The sequence below is a fragment of the Condylostylus longicornis genome, unplaced genomic scaffold, assembly GCF_029603195.1.
Source record: "Condylostylus longicornis isolate FDR11 unplaced genomic scaffold, ASM2960319v2 ptg000004l, whole genome shotgun sequence".
Lineage (NCBI taxonomy): Eukaryota > Metazoa > Arthropoda > Insecta > Diptera > Dolichopodidae > Condylostylus > Condylostylus longicornis.
This window is the reverse complement of record NW_026577973.1, coordinates 5,694,446-5,715,652: the sequence shown is the minus strand read 5'-3', so window position 1 is coordinate 5,715,652 and position 21,207 is coordinate 5,694,446. Positions and strand designations below refer to the sequence as shown.

General features: G+C 23.8%; 2 protein-coding genes across 3 annotated transcripts; one reads left to right on the top strand and one right to left on the bottom strand.

The window, feature by feature from the left end:
- Positions 1–4,163: 4,163 nt before the first annotated feature.
- LOC129608268 (protein phosphatase 1B) lies at positions 4,164–11,520 on the bottom strand. 2 transcript variants are annotated; one of them, XM_055519674.1, is made up of 7 exons: positions 11,256–11,519; positions 9,730–10,124; positions 9,059–9,659; positions 8,418–8,535; positions 5,871–5,973; positions 5,756–5,816; positions 4,164–4,697 (listed from the first exon to the last, which is right to left on the bottom strand). In XM_055519674.1, exons 2-7 carry the CDS (start codon positions 9,939–9,941, stop codon positions 4,683–4,685), a joined length of 1,110 nt encoding a protein of 369 aa, XP_055375649.1. In that variant the 5' UTR covers positions 9,942–10,124; positions 11,256–11,519; the 3' UTR covers positions 4,164–4,682. The 2 variants fall into 2 exon arrangements, with proteins under 2 accessions (XP_055375649.1, XP_055375640.1); XM_055519665.1 differs by lacking the exon at positions 4,164–4,697 and having other exon boundaries at positions 5,543–5,816; positions 11,256–11,520.
- A 1,506-nt stretch (positions 11,521–13,026) lies between these two features.
- On the top strand, positions 13,027–15,880 carry LOC129609878 (U3 small nucleolar RNA-associated protein 25 homolog). The gene is made up of 3 exons (XM_055522064.1): positions 13,027–13,398; positions 13,458–14,555; positions 14,621–15,880. The coding sequence occupies exons 1-3, from the start codon at positions 13,104–13,106 to the stop codon at positions 15,769–15,771; spliced, it is 2,544 nt and encodes an 847-aa protein (XP_055378039.1). The 5' UTR covers positions 13,027–13,103; the 3' UTR covers positions 15,772–15,880.
- The last annotated feature ends 5,327 nt before the right edge of the window (positions 15,881–21,207 follow it).

Sequence of the window (21,207 nt, the reverse complement as noted above, 5' to 3'; positions counted from 1 at the left end):
TTTTGAAAATTTTTTTTCTATATATTTCTTTTTTTTTCATTTTTCTTTTTGTTTTTTTTTTTTTTAAATAAAAAGTTAGTTTACTAATATAATTAAACATGAAGTACAAAAAATTTCAAAAGTACATATGGTTTTTGTTTACAAATTTATTCTTCTTGTTTTTTTTTTCTTTTATTTTATTATATTTAAATTTAAATTTGAAACAAGGAAAAGCAAAATATATTTAAATGAAATTAAAATAAAAAAAAACAATAAATAGAGTTTTTTTTATTACAAAGTATAAAGGATAAACAAGAATAAGTGGAAAGTAACTAACTCCATAAACTTACAAAAGAAAACAAAATTTATTGTAGAGGAATTTAAAATGTTAGGTTGTCTACCAAAATGCAAATCTAACGTCAATTTGAGTTATTCAATAATCGAAATTGTGCTGCTGAATAAATCAAATCGACGTTAGATCTGCATTTTGGTAAATGCCATTAGATATTTTAAAATATTTTCTTTAATAAATCTTTGTGTTCAAAAAAATTCTTATTCTTTTTTACCGTCGTATTTTACAAATTATTACGTATATTGTTATATGAATGTTATGTTACGTTCTTACATACATGTGTGTTATTTTTTAATTTTTAATAATACACCCATATACTCTTTGACTTATTATTTAAGGTGACGAAATATTATAAAAAAAATATATATGGAGATTTTTAGTACAGAATTTCAATTTTCGAACTAATTTTATTCTGAAAACTAGAAAATTTTTTATCACGTAATACATCTTAGAGAATATGGATGAACTAGAGTAAATATCAAGAACTCTTTATAAATTACTTTGGATATAATCAAAAATCATGAAAAATATGTAGACATTATAAAAACTAACAAAAAAAAATAATTAAAAAATATTGGATTAAAAATTTTGCGCATCGTACGGATTACATTCATATACAATATAACGAATTAAGAAAAAAATCACCCTACTTAATGCATTTTAGAAAAATTAAACTAATATATTATTATACTTCTTGTGCGCGAATCCGAAATATTGAAATTGCATTAAGTAGGAACATTCTTTCGTTATGTGACAGGATTAAAAAATATTTTAAATTATGTAGATACAATGAGTTATAATTTGTATGTAATTACCTAGTTTTACAATAAAATTTTTAAATAATTTAAATTAAACAAAGAGTTAAAAAACAGATATTATATAAAATTAGATCAAGTTTATAAAAGTGTTTTGGGTATATGAAATTTGGCTTACAATTAATTTATATTTCAAATTACTTACAAAAATAAACATTTACTTTTTTCAACAAATTATTGATTTGTAATTTCAAATTAAATACAAATAGGTTTTGTAAATTTTTTCTTTATAATGTATATCTTAGTCGATATTGCAGGTAATAAAAGCAGTAACATTTAATATTGTCTACAGATATATTTATGTTACATTTAGTAACATTGTAATTGATAATACAAAAAACAAATGTCGCGTAAATAATAATGTTAATTGCTTGTCACAATTTATAAAACTTCAAAAAATTTTAAATTTTTATAAAATTACAAACTATTTATAAAAATTTTTAGCATTTTTGTAACCAAAAAATTTAAACTGCTGGTTTTGTTTTTTGCACAAAAAGGGAAATATTAAAAAGAATAAGTTAATTTTTATTTAATAAATTAAAATTTAGGTAAAATATTAAATTCAAATTATCAAAAATTAATTTTTGCTGAAGTAGTTGCGAATCGGTTGCATGCAAAAGTTGTATACGAAATGGTAAATTCTTAAACGTCAAATTTTACAAAATCTGAGTTGTCTGAGTTTACGACTCTACTGCGTTTTTACTTTCAGTCAAAGTTTAAGTTCTTAAACGTTTAAAGAAAGTCAATTAAGCGTCAAAATTGTAGATTTTTTTTTTACATGCAGACAGTCTGACGTATTAATTCAGTAAATAAATTTGATGTATTGAGTGACTATCATTACGTTAAAAATAATATAAAAAATATTTTTTTTGTTAATTTTTAATATGTAAGTATAAAATTATTTTAAATCTAAAAAAAATTTTTTTTTGTTTTGACGTTTACGGATGATCAAAATTCAAAGTCAATTACGGGTAAAAAGTTTACTACATTTCTGTCCGTAGAAGTTTTATACGTCAGGCAGTTTGCAGACTGAAAACAAAATTGTAAATTGTTGATGCCGTTTGGTAACCGTCAGATACAAGTGTTGTCAACAGGCATTTGCGATTATTGATTACACCTTGAAACTGTTGGTTTTGTATCTTTGTAATACTTTTTTACCCAAAACAACTTTTAAAAACAATTAAATGAATTAAACTGGTTTTGTTTTAATTAAACAAAGTATCTCACTACCGGGTTTTTGTAAATTTTTTTAAATTTTTAGGTAAACAATAATTACAATTAAGAAAAATATCATTTGATCTCAGATAAAATTATTTATTTCTAATTTTAAATTATTTTTGAAATTTTTCAGTTTCTATTTTTGTAAAAAACGACGATATCAAATAAGTGAAATTACAGAAAAAAGTTACTAAAATTTAGTAATTTTAAACCAAAAAAATTAAAATAACTAATATTATTATTTTTAAAGGTATTTGGATTATTTTATATATTTCACTAATTTTTTAATTATTTTTTTTTTTAATTTTTTTTTCATTTATTGTTTTAATTGGTTTTTTTTTTTTTTCAAAATATTTTTTGTTGACGCGAAATAATTATATAGGTATATTTATGTATATGTATATATATATACAAATATATATATTTATATATGTATACACATTCATAAGGGATGAATACTATATATAGATATATAGAATATATGCATATACATACATACATCAAAATTAATTATTTTATATAATGATTTAGCAAATGTTTAACATCTACTCTTTTTAATTAAAGATATTTTATTAATTTTTGTATTTTTTTCTTTTTAAATATATTATTATCTTCATACTTTTGTTCTTTTTAGTTTAAAATTGTTTACATCGAGCTCTTTTTTTTTTAATCTTTAAATTGTTTTCTATTAATTTTAATTTAGTATTAAAAATGTTTTTTTTTTGTTATTTTATTTTTTTTTTTACCTATTTTATTTATATTTTTATATAATTATATATTTTGTATTATTTTTTAGTTTTTATTTCTTGGTTATATAGATAATAATATATAACGTAAAATTATACATTATATATAATATACATTACACACGTAATTACAAACACAAGAATACAACTGTCATGACTGAATTTATATGATAAAATAATAATTAATCTTATATAATTTTAAGTTAATATTTTTATATTTTTTCTATTTTATATATACATATATATATATATACTATGTACATATGTAATATACATATATGTATAAATTTAAAATGGAGACAAAAAATCATAAAACCAATATATATTATCAAATAGGTTATTTTATATATTTTATACATATATCTATATGCATACATACATATAAACACAAATTTAAAACATATATATATATATATATATATATATATATATTCATATAATATATTATCATATATATAATATATATGTATATATATATATATTTTTTATATATATACATATAGTATGTAAATGTACGTTAGGTAATATATATTTTGTACGACTACTTATATATATACAAAAGACTGCTTGACTTCCGAAATACAGTAATATGGTATTAATACACAATTCGGCTTATTTGATGAAATTTGTGAATTGCTCAATTGGGTAGTAATACCGTATTATTGCGTTTCCGGAGTCAGCGTAGCTTACAGTTTCTGATTGGATTTTTTTTTTGTTATGTAATTCGCATATTCTTTTTTGTTTTGCAATATTATTGTTATTATATTGAAATTATTGAAAAAATGTAAACAAAAATCAACATTATTAAACAATTTTTATTTATTTATTTATTTATTTTTGTATTATTTCTGGTGTGTGTTTTAAATAATTTAACATGTTTTTTTGTTTGTTTTTAAACAACTAGATTTTTTGCTTGGTTTTATTTGAGAAACAACATTTTAATACTATATTGATACATATATTAATACATATGCATATATGCTGACATCCAAATCATCTCAAAACAAAGTTTTATTACAGTTTATAGACCGCTCTAATACAAATTTATATTACAAATTTATGTAAACAATACATTGTAAAAAATATTCAAAGTTTACTTTTATGTTTTGGATCACTATTTTATAAAAAAAATTTTATATTTGAAATTTATGAAAAATTTACAAAAAAAAATTTAAATTTCATATGTATAAAAATGTTCAGCTGTTAGATTTAAATTTTCAATGCATACTATAATCTTTTGAAAGTTTAAGTGAAGTATACTGAAATTTTATTTTTAGATGCAGTTTGTTTTATTCTTACTTTTATTTGGCGTTTATTAAACATTTTGGGTCAGTTGACATTGTAAAAATTTTTCAGTTTACAATTTGGATCATAAAATTTTGTAAAGTTTGTGTTTTACTTGCAATTTGGATGTCACAGATGCATTTATATAATATATAATATAATATTGTGGTTGAATATTTTTTTTTATTATATATGTATGTTTTTGTTTCTTGATTTTTAAATTTCAAACAATTTTTTTTAAGTTTATTTTAGTTAATTTTTTATTTAAATTTACACAGACACAACAAATCATTGCTCTGAATACTGAAAATAAAAGAAAACATAATTTAATTTTAGTAGAAAATACAAAAAATGAGGTGAGAAAACGGACAAAACATTAAACATTTGCTTTGTTAGTATTGTTTTAAAATCACAAAAGCAAAAGAAAAAATGTTTAATAAAAAATCTTCTGTATTAAATATTTAAAAAAAAAAAACATCAAAAAAATGTAATATGAATATATGTAAAAAAGTTTTTAGCAATTGTTAATTTTATTTATTAAATAGTGAATTAGACTAATTTCGTTTAGCCGGAACTTCTTTATTATAAACATGAACTTGATTTTAATTCACATTTTCAACAGCTTAACATAGACCTATTCTAAAAATCAAGTTCAATTTCAGAGAACTTTAAAAATTTATGGTTTAAATATAAAGTTTTCGAGTTAAATTATTTTAAAGCTTAAATAAAACTGCGTAAGGACGAGTTGGTTATACTATTTATCTAATTCGAAAAATAATATTTTGCAATTTAGAAATTTTTTCAAAGTTGGCATAGGGGTGATTTTAAAGAGTTAAAAACTATATTATATTTTAGAATTCTCACTTTGTTAAGTTACCTTAAATAGTTTTTTTTTTATTTATTTTAAAATTTTAAGGATCCATGACTATAGTAATAAGACGATATAGTCAATAGTTTAATTATGTGGGAAACATAACAAAACGCTATTATTAACAATATGTTTATTATCGAATTTTATAAAAGAAAAAATGATACTTGATTCCTAGTGAATTTAAATTTAAATTTTTTTTTTTAATCAAAAAGAATTCGTAAATTAAGAATTCAAACCTGTTTTTATAATTATTAATCAACAAAAATACAATAGTCACTTTCGGTATCAATATTAAATAAAATCATATTTTTATTAGAAAGAAAAGTTTAATATTTTAATAATAAAAAGAAAAAAAAGGATAAATAAATTTCCCCTATTAGGCAAAAATTCTAATCAAATCCTAATATACGCATTTGTATATTAATGAATATTTTACATAAGTAAGCAAATGTTTTTATTATAATGTGCAATTAAAAAAAATGTTTCGTACTTCAACCTGTTCTTCCAAATCCGGCCAAAGCTCCTTAAATGTTTTTTCAATAATGCCATATCTAAAAATAAAATTTTGTATAAGAAAATCAAAAACAAAAAAGTGACTTTATTACTTTGATTGTAATCCACCACCAGGAGGTAAGCCAGGAATATCTTTTAATTGCAAAGCTCCCAATAAATCGTGAAACTCTTTTATATCACTTGATCTATATTCTTCTGCAATATGAATATGAAAATGAATCAAAATATTAAAAATTTTTGTAGTTCAAACTTAAAAAAAAAAATTTAATTACAAATAAAAAATATTATATAAAACAAAAAAGTTATCTATTTTAATTTTGCATGCAATAACAGGGAAAGAAAATTCTAAAACTTTTCTATTCTGTTTTTTGTAATGCGAAATTGTTTTTAAATTCAGTAAAATTTTGCATAAAAATTGCAATAAAATTATTCTAAATAAACATAGAATTAGATAAAGTAACGAATTTTATTTTATTAGTTTACATCCAAATTATATTTTGAGACCACGAATATACTATTAATATACTAAAATGTTACAAAGAAACATTAAAGATCAAACGAATATGAGTTGGAAAAAGTAATTTTGCATATTTATTAAAAAAACTCTAACAACAAGTTAGTTCCATTTAAAAACATAAAACTAAACAATTTAATTTAATTTTCACTTCAATTTAAATTCCTAAATGTGCATGATTTATATTTTCTTGTGAGTAAAGATATGGACATACATATATCAATGGAAATTCTAAAAAAAATTGGCTTAATTTCAATATTTTTGTTTGAACGTACCTTATGCTCACCGTTGACGAATTTAATTCTTGCAATATTCAATCTATTTTATTATAAATAATTAATAATAAGAATCGTACTTATTAAAATACCTTGCTAATTAATAAAATTTTCAATAAGTTTATAATTAAAAAATATATTTAGTTCAATTTTCAATCATATATTTTTTTATAAAATAAATAAAAATAATATTTTGTCAAAAATTAGACATTCATTATATTTCCTCAAAGTGTGAGCATAAGGTTTTTTTTAAATACATATACGCTTTTCTCAATTTTCAAAATAAATTTAAAATTAATTTGTAAAATTTTTTTTCCAATTTTAATAAAATTATCTTTAATATTTAAAAAAAATTATAAAAACATGTTATAAAAATAAAAACTAATATTTTGCTTTTTTTATTGCCGGGCATTTTGCTTTTAATTTAGAATTCTTTATTTACTGGACATTTTTCAAGCTAGGCAAATTAGCGTGAAAGGTTTTTTGACTTGATTTGCTATACAATTCAAATATTACAAAGAGAAATACACATATAAAACGTATACTAGGCGTGAATCAAAGAAAATTACTTCAGCTTCAGCTTTATTTTATTAAAAAAATTCGAAAATTTACTTTCAATGTGTTGAAATTAAAAAACAAAACATATACAAATTTTCTTAGATTTTTCTTAGATAAAGAGAATGTTTGGGTCAGCTCACACAACAGTTCAGCTGAAGTCAATAAAAAAAAATTAAACTAATAATTTTGGGAACAAAAATAATTGTTAAGAGCTGATGTGTTTTAATTAAATTAAGATTGAGATAGTTTTTGTTTATCTCATATGTTTTTTCAAAAAAAACGCAAATATTTCCCTCAAAAAACAAATATATATTTTTGTCTTGCTAGAATCAATTTTAATACATACTGATATACATACATATATGTAAGTATATTCTCATTATTACTTTTTATATAAATATATTTCTTTTCAATATTATGTATTTCTTTCATTTTATTTGGCAATATTGCAATAACTACCGCAAGCTGATAAAGCAATCAGCTTTAATTAATGCAAAATTTTTTTTGTTGTAATACATACTTTTATAATTATTTCTAAAAAATTGCACATGTATTTATTTTCTACTTTTAAGAGAAGTCTTCCATTAAAAATATTTGGCAAATTAGAATTACTTTTTAAAAAATGTATGAAACTCTCACAAATTGTAAAATTGACACCTAAGCTAGTAATATCATTGATAAATTTTGAACCAATTTCAAATAATTGTTTACTTTTATACAATGAAATTCCTTCAACGTAATGAATTAACATGTAATCTTTAATTCAATTTTGGATCATCTAAGGCAACACAAAATTTGCTTTCTAATCTTAATAATTTTTGGCCTCAATAGCTTGGTAAATACATAAAGTTCCAACCATAAAACTAAAATGAATTGATTATCAACAATTGATGTCGAAATATTTTTAATAATAATTTAATTTAAATTTGTTGAAAACTGTTTATCTATATACATATGTACATATATATTAATATTTTTTCGATACTTAATTTTTTTTCAATGCGATTTTAATAATTGTCAATTTTTTATTCAAATTTAACTGCCAGGTCACATTAATGTATGTGTTTTACAACAATAATGTATAAAAATATTTCAATATTTTATTACATTTCGGTTAAATGAGACTTTGTTTTTCTTAAAGTTGTAAGCAACCCCAAGATGTGAACATTTTTTTTAAGTTTGATAATAGGGATAGTTATTTTCGTATCAATTATTAATTCTTACATCAATATTAAACTTAATCGTAAATAAAATATAAATTTGTTTTTATAGACATATACGTTTAAAGCAACCTCTTATAATATTTTCAATATGTTGTTCCAGTCGTTTGTCCTCCTCAATTGCTTCAGGAGTAGGTTTTGGTGCTCCGGGAAAAGCTATGATAATTATACTCATATTATCTCGGCTACCCTGTAAGTATATTGAAAAAAAGAAATCGAAATGTGTTATTTCAAAACAAACAAAACAAGTTGTTTTATGTATTTTTTTTTGCAACTTTATAAAAGTATTCTAATTTATACTACAGTAAATTTAGGCTTAGGAAATAAATATGTGGAAATAATGAAACATACACATAAAATAGGCATTGGAATTAAAATACACATGAAATGAGAATATTGAATGTAAATATAATTAAATGTTACCTACATACATATACACATACATATATGATTCAATGGGTAATTTTAATACAGAATATAAAAATTACCGATTGAATTATCGGATTTCCAAAATTGTTCAAATTCTAAAATCTTTAAGTAGCCCTTATATGTATGTATATGCCTTCATTATGTATATATAAATATTTTTTGCTTAAATAATCCAAATATGTATGTATGTTACTTACATAAATGTATAAATATAAATTTTTGTATTTAAAAAAAAAAAAATCTTTTGGGGTCGATTTTTGCAATTTATTTTTTTTTTTCTTTACCTTATTCAAACATGTGTCAATTACTTGATTTGAAATATTTTCCAAATCTTGCGTAATTCTTAGCCTCGAATGTATAAAACTGCAAACAGCCTCATTACTCATAACGTCCCATATGCCGTCACAGGCTAAAACTAGAAACTCATCCGTAGTTTGTCGACTTTGACAAAATATTTCTGGTTCAGGGGAAACTAATTGCTCACATTGCCCTTTTTCTTTGACATTTTTGAAATCATAATCCCCCAAAGCCCTTGATACAGCTAAACTACCATTTATACGTTGAATCATAACGCTACCTCCAGCGTTATGGATTCGTTCCTTTTCCTCTGGTAAAACTGGCTTATGATCTTGTGTTGCAAGAACTGGCTCGCCATTTCGGCAAAGAACAGCCCGAGAATCACCACAGTTTGCAATGTAGAGATGATCGCGCGATATAAATGTGCACACAGCAGTAGTTCCACCACATTTCTCTGTATCTGATGTTAATTCTGGTAGAATACGCATTGTTTCATCCAAATGTAAAAATCCTGTCCGTATACCTTTGACATATTCTCCAGTTTTAAATTCTTCTGTATTTATTATACATTCTAGTAAATGTTTCGCACTAAAAATCGTACAAAATACGCAATTATTGAAAATTTATTATTAATCGGTGCTTTTTTTTTAAAACTTACCAATGCTCGGAAACTTTGCATCCAGCGTGACCATCGAAAACTGCAAAGAAACTCCATTCATCTAAACTTTCGCTTAAACCTGTTTTAGCATAATGAGCATCTTCCATTTCACAACGCCATCCTTGCATTGAAGCTACACCGTAGGTTAGCCCATTACCTTCCCCATGTTCATTATATTTATCTATTTTCGGTTTATCCAGAAATCCACCCATATTTTTTATTCATAATTTTTTATTAAATCAATTCATAAATTTGAAATATTTAAATTTAGGGTTATGTCACTCTGATTTTTGGTTTCTTTTATATTTGCAGTTATATATGTAAATATTATTAATGAGGTAAATACAAAATTTTTACTCTGATTACAGATTTTTTTATTATAATCAGCAGCTAACCTGTTTTTAAACAAATGTGAAAATATAATTTTTTCATTAAATATTATTTTTAGCAGTATATTGTATTAAAATTACAAATTTATTAATCCTATTTTATAAAACCGCAGTTTTGGACACAAAACGCCCTTTTCACAGCTACATTTAGATGGGTTATATTTCAAGCACAAAACAACAAATTTAACTTTATATTTTCTTTTATTTTATTAGATGAGCAATCTAATTTTCACACAAACAAAAAATTTCAATGCTTTAAAATTGAAGGAAATGTAACTCATTAAACACTTTACAAATAAATATAGGGAAATCTTACTGAAAATATTAAATACCTGTTTAAAAACTGAGTAATTATTTTTCAGTTCGTTTAAAAAAAAAAAACAATCATTTTCTAAGATTTAACCCAAAAAATTTCAAATTTATTTTTTTTGTCAATAGTTAATAATTTTTACTTGTGAATCAACTTACAAAAATTTCATTAACTTTTTGAAAGAAGGCTAAAATAAATCTTACCCAATAAGGTGATGTTTGTTAATACTTAAAATCAGAGTTCATTTTATTTGACCATTTGGTTTTATTTAGTGAATTAATAAAACGCAAATTAAAAGTCTTACATGATTAATATTGAACAAATCTGAGTTTACAAAATCACGGATATGCTCATAATTAAGTAATGATGTAATGTTTTATTTTGCATTTTGACATTTTATTGATGCAATTAATTATTCGATGAAATTAAAGAAAAATTAAGCCACATAAAAACATAGAAACATTGTTCTTGAGAACTTAAAAAACCTTCCTTTAAAGATTCTCAGATTGAAAATAAGCGTTGACACAGTTTATTTAGATATGATAAGCAACCACTTTTTAAAGAAGATTTTATGCAAATATATATACATATATAAATATATGCATATTTGTACAACAAATATAACCATATAAATTTTTTAGGCATATAGTTATATGCATGCGTATTTACATACATATGTATGTGATTTATATCTCTATCCTACATCTTTACCATGTAAAATTTTGTGTATTAAAGGTGGGTATAGATATTTTTCAATGAAAAAATAAAGTCTAAATATTTCGAAATGAGATATAATTAATCGTTTTTAATATTTCTAAGTTACTTACACAATATATTATAGGATCATAGCTGCACAAGCAATTTTCTTAAGATCACACGGAAATTGATGGGTTACAAAATCTTTAAAGTAAAACTTTTCACACACTTTTATTTTCTTGTGCAAACTGCAATAATTTGTACATTTACCTTCAATCAACTACAAAAATTTATTTTGGCTAAAAAAAAATATATTAAGTTGCAACAATTTCGAAAGAAAATTATTATCAATAAAGGTTTTTCCTCTCGTAGTTAAAAATTTTATTCCTTTTTGACAATCCAAAAATTTGGTGGTCAAGCTGAATTTGACGTTTCTGGCAAGTTTGAAAAACAAGTGCTGCCGTTCGAGTTAAAATTTTGATTAATTTCTTAACATTAAGTTAATTTGGCTTCTTCATTAAAAACAAACAAGAAAAATTTTGAAAAGACGAAATTTGAACATTATAACATTGTAACTACAAAAAACTTGAAAAAGTTAGATATTGAGAATATAAAATGAGAAACAAATATAAAAAATGATAAGAGTTCTAACTTTATGTTAGAAATTTATGTAAATTTATTTGTTTAAAATATTTCTTAACCATATTTGCAAACCGTTTTTAGCAACACTTTGTATGTTCAAAAATATAAAAGGTCTGTTTCAAAACTTTATAAAATTTTTGCATGTTTTCATTTTCTCAATGCTTACAGTTTTTTTTAAGTTTTGTAAAGAAATATTTATTATTTTAAAAACTTAAAATCTTACAGCTGTCGAAACTTATGTCAAAAAGTTTTATTTTAAAAAAAAATTCAACATTTTCATCATCCAGTAATTTTTTTTCAAAACAAAGAACAGTTAAAAAGAAAATAAAATAAACAAAATGGATTCGCAAATGGTTTTTTTAAGTTTCATACTTTTCAATCCAAAATCAATATTTTCGGTTTTTGGTATAACCAAGAAATATATCAAAACTTTTTATGTGTACTTTTTTTAAACTTTTTATCTGGTTTATTTATTTTAAAATGAGAATTTTTTTCTTTTTGCGAAAAATTACGTCTCTTTTTATTGGTTCTCTTTTTAAAATTTTTGTATTCTTAGATCCATGAGTCAAATAATTTTACAAACAAACCGTAACTTCAGTAATGCCTCATAAAAAGTTTAAGTACGATATTAATACGGTTGTAGTACCGTCTCAGAGCTTTCAATATCTTTATATTTAAAAAAAAAAGTGCTAAAGCTTTTGATACATTTTGGAATACAATTTTTACAATATTAATACATATTTTGACGTTTGTTTGTTTGAAAATTCTGTGCAAATGCTAATTTTTAACAAACGTTACCACATCGTTAAAAACATGGCACTTTTTACTGTATTTTAGAAAAAAACTCAATAACTAGCACTCCATTGCTGAAAATATATGCTGGTTTATTTAATTGGTTAGTTCTGGCAACGTTTATATGACATTTATTAGAAAAGCGTACTGAATTTTTTCGATACCCGATTTACTTTTATTTTACGTATCCACTACGTATAGAACGTATTTTGGAAAAGTGTACAATGTCAAGAGCTTTTACTAAACTTTTTGGCATTTGATATTTCGTAAAGTTTAAGTCGTAAGCGCATTATTGAAGTCACGGAAAATATACATAATCTTTCAAAATTGAAAGTAACTAAACTTCATAACAAACAATAAACAGCAAAATCATTGCTAGCTATTGAACAGATCTTTTTTTTAAACAAAAATAATGACAATTCAGCTTAACTTTTGTTTTTGTTCATTTATTTGTTGATAAAAATAACATGTGGTAGCTGCTAGGACTTATACATAGTTTATTATTTATTCAAATAAAAAAATATTCAGTTTAAATATTTGTAAATATGAAGTTTTTAAAAAAAAAGAATTATAAAAGGAGAGGAAAAAGTTCCTTAAGTAAGAAAAGTAAGAAGCAGAAAAAACTAGAAAAAGATGCTTTTGACGAGAAAAGGAAAAAATTTAAATTTATCCAAAGAAGTAAAGAATCTGAAGAAACACAAAGACGACAAAAACTTGTGGAAGATAAATATAGACGAAATATGTCTAACAATTTTCTTACTGAAATCGATAATGATTTTCAGCAGGAAGAAGAAAATCCATATGAAAAACTATTGTCAGTACTTCCACAAAACAGTAAAGGTAAGTAGTACCTATTTGTTTCAAACATAAAGTTTGGATTTTATTTTTAAAATTTTCAGAAAAGGCTAGCGAAAAAGCAATTGAAAGTTCGTCGGAAGATGAAACCGACAGTGATCAAGAAATTTCGGGGAGTGCTATCATAGAGGACCAGCAGAGCATGTCGGAAAGTCAAGATGAAGAGGAAGATGAATATAATGGAGAAAATGAAGATGGAAGTGAAAAAGGAAACGAAGATGAAAAAGATGTCGATGAAAATACAGATGAAGATGTAAGTGAAGGTGAAAATATACATGAATATGGACATAGAGATGAAGATGAAAATGTAGATGAAGACGAAGCTGGAGATAAGATTTTGCAGTGTGATATTCCTTATGACAAAATCACAGAAATTGGTCAATATGTGAGAAGTAGGTCTGAAGAAAAAAGAGAAAACGAAGCAAAGGGCGACGATGAAAGTGATTCAGAAAGTGGATCTTCGTTTGATGGCGACTCTAATGAATATGAGCAAGATCCCTTTGGCATTCATTTAGACAGAGAATTGTCACAAAATCATATTGAAAATTTATTACAAAAACCGCCCAAAGTTAAAGTTTATAATAGAACTTGGAATATATTAGGAAATTTAAAAATAGAGATCTCAGATTCTGGTAGACTTCAAAGTAAAAAAATGTCACACAATAAATCTAAAAAAGTAAAACTATTGTGTGATGAAGAAGATTTTGCCAGTGAAGGAACAGTTCCGACGTTAATTAAATTTTCTACCTTGGATATATGTGATTACCATGTAAAGAATCAGTTAGTTTCAAACATCATTGAATCTAAATTAGATCAACCAGTTTTGTCAGAATTTCAATGTGAATTGTTTTCTATTCTCAATAATTATCAAGATTTGTACTTTCCCCAAAGAAATTTTGATAACGCTGAAGAAATTAGATTTGTATATTGCCTCCATGTTTTAAATCATATGTTAAAGACAAGATCTAGAATTATTCATCATAACGCTAAGATAGCCTCTGAAAAGTTGAAAACCATTTTACCAGATTCATATAGAGATCAGGGTCTAATAAGACCTAAAATTTTAATAATATTACCGTTTAAAAGTTCTGCATTCAAAACTTTAGAAGTCTTAATACAAATATTATTTGGCAATAAAGCAGGTTAAACATTCACGTACAATATTTATAGTGCTTAATTTACAATATGTAATTTATTTATTTTTTAGAAACAGCTAAGAAAGATGGTAGTGTTAGAAATTACAAACGCTTTTTAGAAGAATTTACAGGCGAAACGATAAAATTTCCTAAAACTAAACCAAAACCTATAGATTATGAAATGACTTTTGCAGGAAATTCAGATGATTCTTTTCGATTAGGAATTTCATTAACTAAAAAGTGTATGAAGTTATATCAAGATTTTTACTCTTCAGATATTATTTTAGCTTCACCTTTGGGTCTTCGAATGATTGTGGGAGCTCCAGGTGATCTCGAACGCGAATTTGATTTCCTTAATTCAATAGAGATTTTAATCTTTGATCAAACAGAAATATTTTTGGCACAAAATTGGGATCATGTAATACATGTTTTAGAACATTTACACTTGCAACCGCAATCTGTAAAAAATACGGATTTCTCAAGAGTACGGCATTGGTGTTTGAATGGCTTGTCAAAATTCTATAGGCAAACAATACTGTTTACTTCGCATGAATTACCAGAATTTAGAGCTTTGTTTAATCATAAATGTTTAAATTATCGAGGAAAAGTGATAATTGTAAATCCTATAGAAATTGGAAGTATTAGAAATGTCGCTGTTCAAGTTCCCCAAATATTTTATAGGATTGATGTGTCTTCAATACAAACTTCTTTTAATAGCAGGTTTTCATATTTTACAACCAAAATCTTACCACAGTTTAAAGCACCATCAATGGCTCATTGTATGATATATGTTCCCAGCTATTTTGATTTTGTTCGTTTACGAAATTATATGAAAATTGAAAATATAAATTTTACCCAAATTTGCGAATACACTAAGGAAAATAAAATAGCAAGAGCTCGTGATATGTTTTTTCATAGTTCAGCACATTTTTTGATGTATTCTGAACGTGCACACTATTTCAGAAGAACTCGAATCAAGGGCATACGTCATTTAATTTTTTATCAGCCTCCTTATTGGCCAAATTTGTATTCGGAAATTATTAATTTAATGCAAGATGGGTATCAAAATCCCAGAGATGGTTTAGAATCTTCCATGAGTATTACCGTACTATATACAAAATATGATATTGTACAAGTAGCAAACATAATTGGTACAGAAAGAGCTGCTGAAATTTTGGATTCTGTTAAAACTTCTCACATGTTTACTACAACTTGTAACTAAACTAATAATATTAATTGTATAATATTTCTTTTAATATTAAATAATAATATGATAGTTATATATACATTTGTTTATTTAGATATTTTATATTTCCTAAAATAAAATGAGGTAAAATATAAATAAAATTGTTTGTGTGTTTCATTAAATCAAATAAGATAGTCTTAACTAATATCACTGTATATAAGGTACATAGTTTATGCTAATACAAAACACAACACAAAAGACAATTTTGTCAGGGGATAATTACAGAACCAATTACTATTTTTTAAAGGCTGCTAGGTAGTGGTTATTAAGTTTTTTAATTTAAAACACCGTCACCAAAAAAATGAGTTCTATTGTTTAATTACAAAAATTATATTTTGTTTATCATTATAAAGTATGTACACAATGATAATGTGCAATAAATATTCCACATTCAATATTAATAATTTTATTTATAAGGATTGTGTTGCGATATTTAGATTTCGGAATTTTCCACAAGATACAATACATATTTAATCTAGATTTTTCCAAAAAACAATCTCAAAATTCCCACAAATATTCTCATATTCTCGAAACTTCAAAAAATTTAGCAAAATTTGACAGACATTATTTGAATTACATAGTAGAATAGTATAAGGGTAGAAAAATTCCGAAACAAATTTCAAATAGAATAGTTCTCCCAAAATTTGTTTTGTAATTTGTTTGATTACAAAAATTAGATGTCTGGTCAGATAGTTATGGGAACAGTGAAATTATTATGACTTATAAAAAAATCGCATATACCTAGTTTTGTTAAATCCCCTTTTCCATTTTCAAAAATTTTCGTTCAAATTCCTATAAATATGGGAAAAATTGTTCAATATTGCCACATTGGGATTATCATACAAAATAGTTACGTATGCGTGTAGCTATGTTTTGTTTTCTTTATTAGTTTTTTTAATTTTTTAGCGTGCGGGTAAAGATTTGCTGAAATTACTTTAAGATTTTTAATTTTGCATACTTTTAGGGGGAGATCCTTGATTTAAAATATCCTCTAATAATTTTTATTAATTTTTTCTAACATGCTTGCAGGCATTCTGCTAGTATGTACACATTATACTTTGAAAATTATTATTTAAGGAATATGTATGTGATTTCGATAGATTAATAACAATTAGCATTTAATAAACGGAAGCTTGTTATACGGAATTTTGGTTTTACGAAATTCAAAAATTAAACCAGTCTACCTTTATGGTTCAAAAATTACAATTTTTATAAAAAAACTTATTTCTATTATTTTTCTGTTTAAATATACATATATGTTAAATATTATGTAGATATATAAAAACCATTGTGATTATGTATGTATAAGTTTTCAAATGCTTTTAATGAAACAGAGATCAGAGCAAAATATTGCAAAGTATTTATGTACGTAGTTGTTTTTTTCCAAGGATCTAAAAATTTCTTGTTGGTTCTTGTTGTATAATGTTGCAAAAATAATAAAATCCTACTATATTTTTTTTTAGGTAAAAAGATTCGATTTACGGAATTTCGATTTACAGACAACATTTCCGGAACATATCAGTTCCGTAAAGCGAGAATTGAGTGTAATATGTTTAAGTTTCCTATAAATTATAAAATAACGTAAATTTACAAATAAGTGAAATTCTTTACTTAAATATATAACACACTTACACATAAATTATTTACATAATTGTTAGTAAATTATAGTAATCTTCCTCTATTTCACTTTTGATTGAACTAAGTAGCTACCAAAGATTGCCACAGCTTTTGTTCGAGCACTTTTTTAGGAGTTATATTTGTTGTGGAATTTTTTTTACAAAGTGATAAAAGAAATATTAATAGAGAAAAAATTTTTAACAAAAATTTTAGAAGAGAAATCTACGTAGAAGCCATATTGGGTTGCGAACAAACTCTGTAGTTCACAGAAATATAAAGTCATATGGCTTGCCAAAATACAGATCTCAATAAGTTCCACGGTTATTTCTTAATACATTTTCAGAAGTTGAACCTGCTGGATCCCACGTCTCGAAAACCTAATATGGATCTAGACGTACTACGTACATAATTTCACAATTTTATTTTGTATTTTAAGGGGCGGAAAATCGTGTTATTAAACTATGTTGTGTATTTATCTTTAAATCCTACTAATTTCTACTTTGCATAATTTAGGTAGTTTTACTTATTTCCGATTTTTTTTGTTGTTAACAAGTAATTTTCATAATTTTTGACTTTTTATACTTTGTATGACACGCGTTTATTAAATGTTTTATTTGATCTTTTATATAAGTGTATTTTAATTGTAAACTTAATATTTTCGTTTAAAAAAAAAGGACTCCGTAATGTACGTATGTATATGAAATAATTTAAACACAAAAAAAGAAAGAATTCGAAGAATAAGAGGAAATAGTCTTTGTTAGCCGGATAAAATAAAACAAAATTCTTGTATATAGTAGAATGTTATAGAGTATAGACTGACTGATTCTAAAATGGTTCTCGAATAGAAATAAAAAATAAAGTGTTAAGTTTACATTTTTTTCAGTACTATAAAAGAGAATAAATTGGAAAAGTTTTCTGTTGAATTTTTTTCGCCCGTTTTTCTTTTTTTTTTTCATTTACTCTTAATTTTTTTCGTTATTTCGGACTTCAATGTGAGGATCTCTCTACATATTTTATTTTCGTTATTTTAGATTCCATGTCAAAAACTTTTTCAACAATTTTATTAAAATTTTTTTCGCGTTTTTCTATTTTATTCGTAATTTTTTTTTTGCCTGAATTTCTACTTTTTAGTATACTTTTGATTTTGATTTTTCCTAATAAAACTTTAATTCGCTGAAGAAGAAAAAAAGTTAAAAATTTAGAGTTTTGAAGCTATAGTGACATAAATCACATTTTTCCTATTGTCCTCACAATGTTTGTAACCTATTATGAATTTGGTGTGCCATTCAGAATAATTTGAAGTTTCAATTTAGCCGAGGTATATGAATTGCATTGAATCCTTAATAAAGAGATTAAATCCAGAGTTTAGTACACAAATAAACTTAAAAAATTTTTCAACAATTATTTAAAGAGATTTTATATGCATGAATAATTATACTGAAATAATTAGGCTTATTTATATTTCAGACCTTACCATTGGTGTAGTGGTTATAGCACCAGCCCTTTAACCAAAGGGTTTCGGGTTCGAACCCCAAACCCCGGACAGGTCACTATAAAAATTATATTCAATATTATAACTTTATATGTAATACTTATAAAATAAAAATAAATTAGTATACAAGTAACTTTCATAATATATTCTGTATTAAAAAATTAAGAAAAATAAACAATAAATATTAATAACTTTAAATATTTAGTATAAAGAAAAAAAAATACGGCAGGTTAGTCACCTACCTAGTTAAAATACTCTACGACGTGGAAACGGGAAACTGGAGAATGCTATCTATGATGCTAGTGCATAATAGCCCTATATGTTTCAGTAATTCGTATCATTAAACTTAAATTTAGTAGAAAATGTTTCAAAAAATTTGCGAGACATGCTTAAAAGAAGTTGAGTTTTCAATCTACTTCACCAATTAGTATTAATGTTATTGTAATTGTTTTATAGTTTTTTTTATATATTATGTATTCATAGTATATTAACTTTTATTTAGTGTTAGAGCATCTTTTAGTTGCAAGAAATTTTGTTCAATTTTCTTATAAAAGTTATTAAGCTTATGAGGTCGGCTTTTATAAATAATTTTGAATGATATATTATTGCGATTTTCGTTGAAAAATTTAATTTTGTTTTATTTTAAATTTTTAATGAAGATTAAAAGTAACATAATATGTTATACTTATTTGTAAATTTTTGAGGAAAAATATAGTGACCATATCTTCTTTTTGTATGGTATTCATAATTCAAATACATTATGTATTTGAACTAAGCATATACAAATGAATAGCTATAATCTGTTTTATAGCTCTCATTTCTATAGGATACTCAAGCTAATTACTAACTAGTTTTAAATTATTATTTTATTGATTTATTCAATAGAAAATTCTAAACGTATCTACCTGTTACTTGCTTCAATTATTGCACTATTATGAAAATACTTTTATTCTTTGAGTTACAACATTAAATTCTTATTATGCAACATTAAATTCTCGTGTATATACATATAATAATAAAAGATATTCAGAATTATGTGCTATGCTAGTGATAGTCTAGCGCAATGTTTCTCAACTAGTATGCGTCTCAGATAGGTACCACTATGTAAAATATATATTTTATTATATCTATTTCAAAATAAATATGGGCTAAATACTTTTATACAATGATGTTGTGAATGTTTTACTATGTATAAAATTGTGATATAAATTATAAATAAAAATGTTTATTGCATTTTTTTTATTGTATATACATATGTAAATGTCAAATGTGTCTAGCGAACTTTATAAAAAACCTTCGAAGTGTCACCATCTGAAAATTGATGAAAAGCGTTGACTCTTGCGTGTATTTTTCAGTACTTTAAACAGAATATCTCGAATTCAAATATGATTTTTAGAATAATTTTATAAAATATGTTAATCATATTAAAAATGAAATCATATAAATAATAAAATGAGACAAAAACCAACGTTGCCAGAAAAAATTTTTAAATATAAAATATATCACATTGTTCACAATAGCACTTATTTTTCTTCTTGGGAGTAATATTAAATGGTATCGACATGTTGAGTTCTTATATACAGATATATCGAGTCTTTAAAATTTAAAGCAAATTTTTACAGCTAAGCGTAATCTAATCTACTATATCAGTTGTTCAGAAATTAGTTTTGTAATTAATTTGACGCTACTCCGATTTTCTACTGGGAACTTTTAATATCGAGTGACCATATTGTTATACATGCAGAATTTTTTCAAAAGTTAGAAATCAATATTTATAATAATCGTTGGCAATACTATTTTGTATCAAGGTATAAAAGAATATATTTTTATTTCCTGTTATACTTGTACATTCTAATTGAAAAGATTTTTTTCCAACTTATCAAAAGTTGTATAAGTAATAATATTTCTCTTTTCACTTTAAATTATATAGAAAAAATATAAATTTTTTTGTCAGACTAATAGGAAAAATTGTAAAATATATGTAAATATGAAATTTTGTATACGAGTATATATGTAATATTTCAAATTGCATTGGAAATTTTAAATATTTTCGTATATTCAAAATGAATAGAAGAATATTAAAAATATTCAATTCATTGAAAATAATTATTGTATAGAGAAATTTCATAGAGAAAAGTTGATTATAACATTACATAACTAACGTTTTATGTTATAAAGAAAGAAAAAAATTTTAATAATGTGCACGCATATTAATTAATTTGAGAAGAATATGTACGAGTATTTGTAAGTTTTCCGTTAAAAAAAATATGATAGTTTATGAATTTTGTAATTTAGGTTAGTAT

Bases quoted from the DNA above. Each gene is read 5' to 3' on its own strand.
- LOC129608268 (XM_055519665.1), bottom strand. From the start codon at position 9,941: ATGGGTGGATTTCTGGATAAACCGAAAATAGATAAATATAATGAACAT. The intron at 9,660-9,729 runs GTAAGTTTTAAA...TACGATTTTTAG, and splicing joins TGCAAAGTTTCCGAGCATTG to TGCGAAACATTTACTAGAAT. The intron at 5,817-5,870 runs GTAATAAAGTCA...TTTTATTTTTAG, and splicing joins GGTGGTGGATTACAATCAAA to ATATGGCATTATTGAAAAAA.
- LOC129609878 (XM_055522064.1), top strand. From the start codon at position 13,104: ATGAAGTTTTTAAAAAAAAAGAATTATAAAAGGAGAGGAAAAAGTTCC. The intron at 13,399-13,457 runs GTAAGTAGTACC...TAAAATTTTCAG, and splicing joins ACTTCCACAAAACAGTAAAG to AAAAGGCTAGCGAAAAAGCA. The intron at 14,556-14,620 runs GTTAAACATTCA...TTTATTTTTTAG, and splicing joins ATTATTTGGCAATAAAGCAG to AAACAGCTAAGAAAGATGGT.